At 34.8% G+C, this 12,640-nt stretch overlaps 1 protein-coding gene and 2 long non-coding RNA genes across 3 annotated transcripts; 1 reads left to right on the forward strand and 2 right to left on the reverse strand.

The window, feature by feature from the left end:
- The first annotated feature begins 3,062 nt into the window (after positions 1–3,062).
- Positions 3,063–4,432, forward strand: LOC138872147 (uncharacterized). The gene is made up of 2 exons (XR_011400591.1): positions 3,063–3,246; positions 3,928–4,432. It is a non-coding gene; the product is annotated as an uncharacterized lncRNA (long non-coding RNA).
- A 2,812-nt stretch (positions 4,433–7,244) lies between these two features.
- LOC104222076 (uncharacterized) lies at positions 7,245–7,694 on the reverse strand. Its single transcript, XR_709870.2, has 2 exons — positions 7,629–7,694; positions 7,245–7,475 (listed from the first exon to the last, which is right to left on the reverse strand). It is a non-coding gene; the product is annotated as an uncharacterized lncRNA (long non-coding RNA).
- A 4,275-nt stretch (positions 7,695–11,969) lies between these two features.
- LOC104222083 (ATP synthase small subunit 6, mitochondrial-like) lies at positions 11,970–12,357 on the reverse strand. Its single transcript, XM_009773265.2, has 2 exons — positions 12,124–12,357; positions 11,970–12,016 (listed from the first exon to the last, which is right to left on the reverse strand). The coding sequence occupies exons 1-2, from the start codon at positions 12,242–12,244 to the stop codon at positions 11,970–11,972; spliced, it is 168 nt and encodes a 55-aa protein (XP_009771567.1). The 5' UTR covers positions 12,245–12,357.
- Between the last annotated feature and the right edge of the window lie 283 nt (positions 12,358–12,640).

Below are 12,640 nucleotides of genomic sequence, written 5' to 3' on the forward strand. Positions count from 1 at the left end.
TGTCACCTTGTTCATCATCTCCTTCAGATTCACCGGAGGAATCTTCCCCTGCAGCAAGAGCTTGTTTCACAATATTATCAGCGACATCTTTTCTCTTGAATCTCTTATAAGGAATCAGGTTCTTCTTGGCTGTTTTATTTGTGTTGTGCTTGTGCAGAGGACAATCTTTGATGAAATATCATGACTTCCTACATTTATGACACAAGTCATAACCTTTTGGTCTACTGGAGCTACCTCTTTTTGAAATACCTCCATTTCTGTGCACCATTTTCTGAAATCTTTTTGTTAGATAAGCCATCCCAGCGTCCTCGCCACTTGAGTCATTGTTGTCCTCCTTGAAGATCGGGTTCTTATCCTTTTTGGGTTCTTTTCTTTCATGGTCCTTCTATTTCTTTATTTCATAGGTCTTCAGATATCCGATGGGTTCATCAATGATTAACTTTTGCAGATCTTTTGCCTTGGTGATGGCATTGACTTTGCTTTCCCAGGAACCAGGTAATACACTAAGTATTTTTCTGACAAGTTTGTTCTTTGAGATAATCTCCCCTAGAGAGTGAAGCTCATTTATGATGGAGGTGAATCGAGTGTGCATGTCCCGAATGGACTCATCATCCTTCATCCTGAAGAGTTCATACTCAGTGGTGAGGATGTCGATATTTGAATGTTTGACTTAAGTTGTTCCTTCATGTGCTATTTGGAGAGCTTCCAGATCTGTTTGGCAGATTGACAGGCAAAAATTTTGTTATACTCGTCTGGTCCAATACCATAGACGAGGATCATTTTTTCTCGAAAATTTTTCTCTTCATCGTTGTACTCCTTCCTTATCTTTGGAACTGTCACTGCTTGCTGGCCAATGGTTTTCATGGGGATGAAGGTTCCATCGCAAATAACATCATTTATCAGGAGGAGAGAATCCTTTTCATTGATCTTCAATTCATTCACTGTCGAAGTTAAAACCTGGAACTCGAGAAAGAATAAATGTATGAATCAGCGAATAACTGAAGTGATCCAACAAATGAATTAACCCAATTGAAAAGCAAAGCTGAAATTAGAAAGCAAAAATGGATTAAATTATCTTCATGTCATCGTGACTAAATTAAATATGTCAGTTGGGTAAGTGGAGTTTTTTGCAAAATAGTTGAACAAATTTAGAGAGCAGTTGAAATTCGAAAGCACAAATGGTGGAATCAATGTTGCTCAGCATTGTTGACTGAGAGAATCGAGACTTAATCGTAAAGAACGATTGGTAAAACCTGAAGAAAAAAAATGTTCGAACATTTGATAGTAAGAGATTCGATTTAAACGAATCAGAAAAAGTTTTAGTGGTTACACCTACACTAAAATGAGGCTTAACATTCCTGTCAAACATGTAGACTAAATATGTTTATGAACCAGCGAATTAATCCACTCATCAAAGTCAAATTTGAGAAGAAATATACTTAATAGTTCACAACAAATCACTAACTAAAAATCTCTTATAATCGTATTGATATTCATTTTGATTCTCGTCAAAGAAGTAAGATACCAAATTTGCATTTCAAAGAGACATATTCACTACAATATATTTGATAACTTAAAGAGGATAAAAAAATTACAACTACACGAAGGACATAATTATGTGGAAGCCAAAATATATTGAGAGTTGAGGAAAATACATACTGATCGAAAGAGAAATTCAACATTGACGAAGTTGCTCATCTCTGCTCCATCGTATAAACTACACCAAGGCAAGTATTGTGTATAAATTACCGGACCGAATAAATATGAAAAAAATTTACATAAACTGTAAATTTAAAAAAAAAATTAAAAAGAATGAGTTATCCTAGATGCAAACTAAATTAAAATACTAAAAAGAATGTCTTGATACCTGAGGAACAATGTAGGGTTGAAATGAAAAAAAGAAGCAAATAGACAACAACAGAAGTAAAGATAATAGGAGTAAAGATATTTATCTAAAACGCATCTTTCAGGTTTTACGTTCAAGTTTAAATAAAGCAATGGGCGTTTCAAGAGTGATTGTTGTAGGCCCTTGTCCTGGGCTGGCCACATCATCTTTCATGTTTTACGTTCAAGTTTAAAAAAAGCAATGGGCGTTTCAAGAGTGATTGTTGTAGGCCCTAATGTCCTGGGCTGGCCACATCATCTTTCAGGTTTTACGTTCAAGTTTAAATAAAGCAATGGGCGTTTCAAGAGTGATTGTTGTAGGCCCTTGTCCTGGGCTGGCCACATCTATGGAGGCCGGCCTGTCCAAGCAAGTTTTATGAAACACATTATGTATTCCAAATCAAATACTTATGTAATTAGCATCACAAGTGGAACAGAAAAAGATGCAAGCATTAGCAGTGAAAATTAAGTGAAAGACAATTAGATGGAAGCTACAACAGAGAGAGAGCGAGAAAAGGGAATACCTATTCGAGTTATATTGTGCACCCTGCCCTGTTTTGTAGATTCGATGGGTAGAACTTGACAGTAAAAATGTATTTTGAAAGGCCAAAAAGTTGCTGATAGAAGATACAATTGTGTTTGACAACCGGTATTGTTTGTTTGTATAGACATAAGACATTTGGGTTGTGTGAAAAGTAACGCAGGAGACGTTATTAAGAAGATTAATTAATTGAGTGAGATTTAATGGAAAGGGTTAATGAAAGGACAATACTTTTTAGTGAACGGAAGGATAAAAAATATTTTGAACAAATAGGAAAGAGGCAAAATAATAGAAAAAGGGTGAAAAATATAATTGAGAGAAAAGATAAGTTGAAATCCTGGCTTAGAAGAATGCCACATTAGCTGTCAATGTCTCTCTTTTATATATATCTCTCTATATATAGATATAGATTTTACCACCCACAGCAAATTAAATCCTCTCTTTAAAAATGCTTAGCTTTCACAATCTGCTTCCTTTTCTTTCTTGCGCTTCAAGAAAGAAGGTTCTTTCTATTCTTTCTCCTAATCCCCTGACGTAAATCTCTTTTTGTTTTTGAAACTATTTGTTGTCTTTCATGTATCTCTATATTTTATATTCTCACTTTTCTCTTTGATTTTAAGTTAACTGTAGAAATCAACTTTGGTTTTTTTGGTTATTATGCTGCATGTGAGACTCGATTAATCTTGAATCTTCAATAGAGTATACAGAAGTTCCCTTCGTTTTACGAATAAAGGTCATCACCCGGAAGACTTCAACTTCACCTCCGCTAAAACGATTATATATAGATCATCCACATCAATATTTTTTTAATAATTGCCAAGGTAACTTATTTATGATACATTTAACATTTTATTACTTTGTTGCTTAACAACTATATTATTACATTTATCTTTTGTTACATACAAATCTGACAAATGAGCATGGCCAAAATGTGTTGATCGTTTATATGGTTTATTTTCTTTTCCCTTTTTATGTCACAACTCCTTCACTTATTTAAAATATAAACATGAGATACCAACTGGTAATTGGGATTTGGGAATATATATTTTGGCTTTTTGCTTAAGAACACATTATCTCTTGAATTTGTTGAGCTGGGTTTTGTTTTTCCAGTTTGGTATCAACCTTGAGAATATAATTAATTAATAGTTTTATGGTTGAAGAATTGAGATAAGAGAAGATTTATATCTTTTTAGTTATAGAAGAATTTTAACAATAATTATTTAACTATATTTTGATTTCCTTTAAGGCTAATTTACTAGTTTATATAGTATTATTTAGAAATTTTTACCTCCTATAGCAAAGGTTGATACTTTATTTATTTTAAATAAATACCCTTTTAAAAAGTTATATTTCATAGCTACCTTTTGATTTTTATACCAAAATATCTATTTATGGTCACCTCCTACCCTTAAGCCATAAAATACGCTTTGTATTATTTTTCTCTCTCATTCTTTCAGATTTTTTTCCACCATCTCTCTCTGAACTCCAGTCTTTCTCCATAGACATTTTCTCTTGTTTTAACGAATCAGATCTCAAGGGTACTGCAAGTTGACATTGATCCTGAGGATGCAAAAATAAAACAAATGTCTAGGGACGAAACCAATAAATTTGGTCTATTTTCTTGGGAATTTGTCCGTCGCCATGGGTTGCACCTATGCGGCACAACTTCCACATGGTTCTTGTTGGACATTGCTTTCTATAGCCAAAATCTATTCCAAAAAGATGTGTCCAGCGCAATTGGATGGATACCAGCAGCCAAAACCATGAATGTCGTTCAAGAAGTTTACAAGATTGCAAGAGCACAAACCTTGATTGCACTACTTAGTACAGTGCCAGGGTACTGGTTCACCGTGGCGTTCATCGATGTAGTTAGAAGGTTCGCGATCCAATTGATCGATATACTTCGGATACCAGATTCGCAGAAGAAATACTTCTGTTAATATATTTTAATGTATTTCAATGTATCTCGTTGTATTTCATTGTATTTATTGTCTTTTTTTTTCATTGTATTCCAATGTATCTCGATGTGTTCTATGTATTTTCATTGTATTCATTGTCTTTGTTTCCATTGTATTTCAATGTATCCCGTTGTATTCCATTGTATTCACTGTCTCTCTATATTTCATGAATGTATTCATATATTTTTTTAATTAATATAATTTATATATATATATGTATTATATAATTTCTCTGAAGATTGCTATACTTTTGGAGTGTTTTTCGGTTGAGAATATTTTTTATAACTGAAAATACGAAATTTGTGTGTTATAATTGAGTTTGTTGAGTTATATTAGGAGTCTATTATGTTAATTGATTCACTTTCTGTTTAAAAATAGTGTAATCCCTTGTTTCACGCCGTGAATACAGTCGAATACAATAATCTGTCCAACTGTAGTCCCATGTTTCATGCCATGCATACAGTCCAATACACTCGAATACAAAAATCTGTCTAGCTGTAATCTCATGTTTCACGCCTAGAAATGCTATCGTATTCATGAATACAGTAACTTAAATACATTGAATACGTTCTAAAAATCTGAAACATAGCTATAAGAAGTAATATAGTAAATGGTAACTACAACTAGCTAATAACCACTAAAACATAATAATTTCTGGAAGTTTCTCTATTATTTATCATGTTAGATTAGTTTGTATTTCATGGCTGATTTTTCGAAACCCAATTTTAACGCTGGGTCGAGTTTACCACCATCACTCCGCTAGCGAGGAAGGTTGAGTTCATTCTTTACCCTGTTACACGCGGGGGAAATTCAAAAATAACCAGATTTACAAGCGATCATTCAAAAATAGCCACAATTTCAAAAGTAATCGATATTTAACCACTTTTCATGTAAAGATAAATCTGAACGAAAATACTATTTAAAATCCGGAAAAATACTCCAGCATAATATACTGGAGTTCCAGTATAATATACCGGTCCAGCATAATATATTGGAGTTTCGAGCACCGGTGCTCCAATCTCCAGTATATTATACTGGAGCTAGCAAAGTATACCGGTCCAGCATAATATGCTGGAAGTTCATACACAGGTGCACCGAACTTGGGTATATTATGTTGGACCGGTCTCTGTTGCAGCAAAATAGTGGCTATTTTTTAATGATTCGGCAAACGCTGACTATTTTTGAATGACCAGTCTGAAAACTGGCTAGACCGTGCTATTTTAACATTACACGCGTGAGACGAGTCATGGGTTTTAGGCCGGTTTCGGGATTTTAGTTTCTGGGTTGGACTTTGACTAGAGGCTGCCAAGTGTTATGTAAATAGGGGTATTATCATTTTGGGAATCTTACATAAATGTCCCAAATAAATTTCAACTTACTAACTTCTAGCCATTAATCATAAACTTACAAAAACTAGCAAAACACATATGAAAATTAAAAATTCAAATAAATAAGGTTCTTTCTCCCCAAAAATCACACGCAAAAATCTCATTTCATATTTTTAAGCATGATTAGCAATATCATATGCAACGACGGAAAGGAAATTTTATGGATGGTTGAAATTCATTGAAAACATATAAATGAGTCAATATACAAAATTTGAGGAATATTGGAGGTGATTTGGACTGATTTGATATCAAAATTCATAGTTAAAATTGAGTTCAAAAAATTCTCCTGCGACACATGTATCAAATGTGTATCATGCATGTATCTCACATACAGGTATATATGGATATACATGTGATACACATTTGATACAAATATAATACATATGTGATACACAGATCATTTTTTCATGTTCATCTTCTACTTCGAATTTTCAATTCAAACCACCTCAAAACTCCACCAAATCACTCCAAAACTGAGATTCAAGCTCCTTAAGGTATATCCAATCTATTCTAACAACGCTCACTCAAACGAAAGTAAAAATTTGGCCTTTCTCTTCTTTTTTTTACTACAAATAGCTAATTGACTAATATTAGTAATATTTAATGAATTGGCCAATTTTTGTAATAAGCTACTTATAAATGAACATAGCTAGTAGTTTCCCTGTCATTTTTAGTCCACGTCAGAAACTATTTATATTTGGTAGCTGAAAAAGTGTATAAAATTTGTATAATTTTTTAGTTAACATACAAAATGTGTATATATATATATATTAAAAAAATATACATTTTTGGGCAATTATTTTGAGAGCGACTATACAATATCATTTTTCTGTTAAAATATGGGTATATTTGCAAATTTACCCAACGGCAAGAGGATAAACTCAAATTATTAAATTTAAACAATAGTAGAGGAGTATATTTGGTCCTTTAACGTATTTTAAATGTTTACTAATTTTTCGGGGAACATGTTGGTCTGGTAAATTTTTCCTTAAGCAACAAAAATTCAAAAGAGAACGCCATGTTAATCTGTTATTTGAATAAAATCCAGGTCTCTTTAGTAATTTATATATCTTTCCTTTTCGTTCCCCTTTTCACCACTTAAAAGGATGTTTCATTTGAAAACAGGGAATTCTCAAATATGCCGGAAAAAAAAAAAGATTTATTCAATGGAGTCACCATCTAAACTCGTCAATAAATTCTCGCTAATTACAACGGCCATCAAATTTTGGCTCGCTAAGTTCCCATCAGGGGCATCCAATTTCGGAACGTGACATAAGGTCTATCCGAAAGAGACACAATAACAGGCATGGATGTCTGCCGCAGTAGTCTCTTGAATGCTGATAGATCAGGGGATTTAGTAACATATGGCAAACAAAAATAAGAAAGAAATCCTTGTCTGCATATTTCATTGGATTGAAAACAACAGATATCAGCATCCTTCCATTCGTGTACATACGCAATTGGGGATGATCAGAAACCAAAACCCATAAACCTTTGTTGCATAAGACAGTCCAACTTATTTGTTCCACTATTGCTACTATAATATACAAGTCACATAAACATTTTAAACTCTAGATCCAGTCAAATACCATCATAGAAAACTATGGAAGGTAGAACTCAGCTGTCTGCTACTGAGACGAACGTGATTATAGAACTGGGAGATTGTCAAAGAACTCTCAGAATATTTCACATTCAAGGAGGGTTCTGAGAGATAAATCCTTAGTTAGTAGTATAGAAAACAAAAGCAGTTTTCAGTTAAATGATAGCTTCCAATAACATGAGTTTAGTCTCCACCAAAAGATTTGGGAGACATTTTATGCAATATAAATTTGTCTTCGACAGTTAAAAAAATAGTACCAAAAAAAGGGCTGTCCAGCATGGTAGTCTCCACTCAGCCGCAAAATTAAGCATGACAAGATTTAACTGCAAGCACATAAAACAAGTTAGACAAGTTGGAAGATTAGTGACATAAGATAAATCCATTACTAATCTAGCAAGTATTGTTTCTAATACAAAACCCGAATGAAACAGATGAAATTTTCCTCCACATTAGAAGCCAACAAAATAAATAAGAAATAATACAGTAATAATTTATGTTGCTTCAACGCCACAAATATCAACCAGGATCTATCACAGTTGAAAAATAATATTCATTTCTACGTACAGTGAGCATTCGGAGCTCAGAAAAAGCAACTCTCAAATACTATGGTGGTTTCAGACTTTCAGCAATAAAAGGTCAAAATTTCCTGATATGAATAGATGTTAGTTACTCTAACCACATAACTCTTTTCCTTTTCTTTCTAAGCTGAGCAATCCAAGGAGACACATGGTTCAGGCAATCTTACTTTAAACACCTTCACCTTGAGATAGGGTGCATCTTCAAACTTTAACAGAGCTTTCAGATCAGATGGTTTGGGTTCACTTACTAATCAAAAATTGGATAACAATGGGACCAATAAATATAAAAAAACCCTTTAACATAATCCAGGTAAAGTAAGAGGTTTTTACATCATTGCTTTTGTCTTGCTAAGCTTCAAGCAGGAGTAGAGAAAATTATCTAAGGCTTCTTTTATCCCACCTCAATGAGATAATATAACGACTTTAAGTGGGCTAATTCATCCCGCTACTCTCAGCATATCTCATAGTTCTAGGCCAATAAGATCATAACATTCCACTATACTGACAGAGATTACAGCTGAAACGAAGTATGATATTTTTTTGCAATTAACAGTAGATGAGTGACATTAAGAATAGTACGCCCAACATGTCAGGGCAAATTATATTCAGAAGAACATTTAAAACCAATAACCTAAGCAATCTTCCATAAGGAAACATTGTTTGGCCATCATTGTGATGTAAAAAGCCCATTAAAAGAGACCAAGAGCTGTACACGAACAAAGTTGGTTCCAATTCACAACAAATAGAAGTCTACACATCAAGTACATGTAAATACTTTTTAATCAAATGAGTTACATACATGCAGAGTATATAAAACAAAAAAATGATAAAACATTCACTAAGCAATCGCCTTTCTGAGAAATGCAATATCTGGAAATGATCCACGTGTCTTGTTTAATGTGTCGGTAAGCATATCAATCAACAACAACAACAACGACCCAGTAAAATTCCACTAGTGGGGTATGGGGAGGGTAGTGTGTACGCAGACCTTACCCCAACTCTGAGGGAATAGAGAGTTTGTTTCCGAAAGACCCTCAGTTCAAGAAGACGAAAAGAGACAATATCAGTACCACCAATAGAAACCATAGAAAACTCAAGGTCTTTTTGGTGCTCTAGTCAACTCAAACATAATTCTATTCATATAGGTCAACTGAATTTTTTTAGAACAGACGCATCCAAAGGCTATGGCGAATCCATGGAGAGGTAGAGGTACGCAGTAGAAGTATTGGCGAGATGTGATCAAGAAAGACATGACATATCTTCAGATCTCCGAGGGCATGGCCCTTGATAGATAGGTGTGGAAGTCGAGGATTAGGGTAGTAGGTTAGTGAGTAGTCGAGCATTTTTCTCTTTCAAACCTATAATTCCCTTTCTTACCTGTAGTACTACTGTTATTCTCATATTTCCTAGTCTTAGATCTCTTTTACTACTTGTTGTTTCGTTTACTTCGGTTCTGTTATTTTTCTGGTTGTTGTTACTGCTCTTCTTTCCGTAGTCTTTGTCATTACTGCTGTGATTATGCTTTCATTGAGCCGAGGGTCTACCGGAAACAACTTCGCTACCTTCACAAGGTAGGGGTAAGGCCTGCTTACATACTACCCTCCCCAAATCCCTCTTGTAGGAATACACTGGGTATGTTGCTGTTGTAGACGCACCCAAAGGCATAAACCATGTACATCAAGCATTTTTTGATAGACCATGTAAAAAAACTTAAATAGCCCAAGAGACAACCAAATAAAGTAAAGTTTGCTCCCACACTTTTTGATAAAATTTGCTCCCCCACTTTCTGAACAATAACTCAACAGTCAACACCCCTTAATCCTGTTCCTTTACAGTCAGTTATTTTGATCTCCCTTTTGGTTTATTTTTTTTCTTTTTATAACGAAGCAAAAGCACCAACTTGGCAGACTACAAAGATGTACATAAAGTTCACAAAGAGCTCATAAATCAATAAAGACACCCGCTTGTTCTGGTTGCCCCAAAAAAACCAGTCGTCAGGCCCTATCACATTGCTTTTAAATGCTTTTCCTGCTTCTTTACTTCAATATTTGCCAAGCTATGTAAAATAGTATCATCTCCCATATCCTGCTTCCCTCGTTCCATATTTGCTATGCAATGTACATGCTATTATCTATCATGTCTTCTTTGCTTCTTTTTCCATTAGTAACAGCGTTGCTAAAGCTCGTTTTAAGTTCACCTAGACCCTGAAGCTCGGGGAAGCCCAGGTTGTGCCCTATCCCTCGCTCGGTTGATGCTTTAGAGTGCATCAAGGTGCTAAGGCGTGTGCACCTTCACCGATGGGTTATCTTTAAGAGCACAGCAACATGTTATAGTTTTTCCATTCTCTTGTCTAAATCGTGTCCACCTTCACTCATGGTTCTGTCTTTAAGGGCACAACAACACACACATACAACACCACACACACACACAAAACACACGCACGCACACACATATGCTGGCTTGATTATAGTCAAAATTTTCTTCATTAGCGGTTTTCTTGGCTAAACCGCTAAAGCCCACGCTTTAATTACGCTTTGCGTTTAAAGCTCTAAAAGACCTTGGCGCTTTTTACACTTTTTGCTTTTGACTACTCTGATTGGGACATAATTTTTCAAGACAGCTCTAAATGAGCTAGAAACATATACCACCATCTTCTGGTCAAATATGTAGCTTCTATTGCAAAGAATCAAGCCCCATTTCTTCAGGTTGTCAGGAATTAGGATGGCATCATGTATGGTCGTCCACCCAAAGGAAGTAATTTCTGGCGGAGCTTTTGTCCTCCAAATTGCTTTCAGAAATGTTTCCACAGGGCATTCTCCTTCGCCAAACTAAAAATAGTAGGATTTACTGGAGAAACGGTTGGCATTATCTCCGTTCCACCTTAATTCATCTCTTTTTGTAGCCGAGGCAACTGGATTTGTATCACATCAGGGAAATTGTTCATTACCTCAAACTCCTAGCATTTAAGTCTCTTCTGAATCTTACATTAATTGATTCTTCCTGACTCAACCAGAGCTTCTGGATTCTTTACAGCTCGCAATCAAGCCTTTGGAACTCACATTCTAGCCTGTCTCTCGATCTGTCTTCTAACCTGAAAATTTCTTTTGTTACTAGGCTCAGTATCCTATTCAACCCGGTTGCAGTTCTTAGCATGAGTTTCTAAGCTTTTTCCTCTACATTACTCCTAAAAAACTCCTAAGACTTTCCTACATAAAAATTTTGGCTTTCTACATCTGAGAGTATTGTTGTTACAAAGGTATTCATATATCCTATAGTTTCAGGGCACATATCCTTGCTTTGACCACTCGTAACTCCTGAATTACAAAAATAAATCCTCTGCCTCAAACTCTGGCGCACTTCAGGAAAAAAAATGTTTCACCTTTTATCATCTACTTACAATCGGGAATGCAAACATAAACAATCCTTTTGCACTCAACAAGAAACCCCTTAAAACTACAGCTCGTTATACATAGTCATAAAAGCCTAAAAGCCAAATTTCCGTTCATTAGCTGCCCTTACAACTTGTTTGGATGGTTGTTATGTATCGTTTCATAATGTATCATATTTTATTGTATTGTATTTTACTGTATCGTTTTGATGTATATAATGTTTGGATAGATTGTATTGTTTGATGTCATGCACTAATAATACGAAGAATAAACTTGCAATATTATAAATAAAAAGTAAGGTACTAGGTAAAATTATTAGATAAAAAGATAGGGTAGGAGTATTTAATAATAAAAAAGAGCAAGATTAGAGAAAAAATTAGGTAACGACCACACCTAATCGGTCGCTCCGTAAAGTGACACTTCCGCCGTTACGTCACAAAGGATTTAACAATACGATACAATAAAACTTAAGTAACAATCAAAACAAACATTATATTTAAAAGTAACAATACGATACAATACAACATGTAACAACCATCCAAACAAGCTGTTAGTTTCTTAAACATTTCATACTGTAAAGATGAATCAACATAGAGATCTACAGTATAAATTCAATTTAAGGTTACAGGACTTACTTCTTATGCCTCTGCGCAAATCGAGAGTTCTTTGCTTCCTCCTCTGCAAAAGTTTCAAACATCGCCAAAACATAATCGGATTCAATCATCATAACAGAGACATTGAGATATATAAACAGATTATAGAAAAGAGAGAAACACGGTGCAGACCAGTGAGGCCGAGGGACATTTTGGTGATGATAGCGCCGGTGACGGCAAAACCCACCAGGAACGGCCAGTTGCGGCTCCATTCCCTCCGGAAAAACACCGGCCACGCGTCGAATTTTCTCATTTCCAAACTTAGGCTTCTGTCTTCTCTCTCTCCTTTGGTAGAATTTCCTCGATAATGGAGTACAATGTTAGATTGGCAGCTAACGCAAGAGTAAAAGCTGGTATAAGGGTCTGTTTGTTTCAAGGTATAAAGAAATAATGCTGTAATTTATACTAATTTGTTATAAAATAAAGACGGTAAAGTAAAGATAAGTATAGAGAGAAACTGATATATTATTCGAATTCAAATTGATGTACATAATGAACTGAAATCTACGCTATTTATAGAAGAAAGGAAGTTGTTGTGTAAGTTACTACTGCAAGCTGCTGTAAGCTGATACTGCAAGCTGTTGTGTAAGTTGCTATTATACCAGATATGGATAATCTTCTACTGAGAGTAATGTTTATCCATAACGGA

Source organism: Nicotiana sylvestris, chromosome 6, assembly GCF_000393655.2.
Source record: "Nicotiana sylvestris chromosome 6, ASM39365v2, whole genome shotgun sequence".
NCBI lineage: Eukaryota > Viridiplantae > Streptophyta > Magnoliopsida > Solanales > Solanaceae > Nicotiana > Nicotiana sylvestris.

Excerpts from the sequence above, each read along its gene's own strand:
- LOC104222083 (XM_009773265.2), bottom strand. The coding sequence starts at position 12,244 with ATGAGAAAATTCGACGCGTGGCCGGTGTTTTTCCGGAGGGAATGGAGC. Across the intron at positions 12,017-12,123 it reads AATGTCCCTCGGCCTCACTG|AGGAGGAAGCAAAGAACTCT; the intron begins GTCTGCACCGTG and ends AAACTTTTGCAG.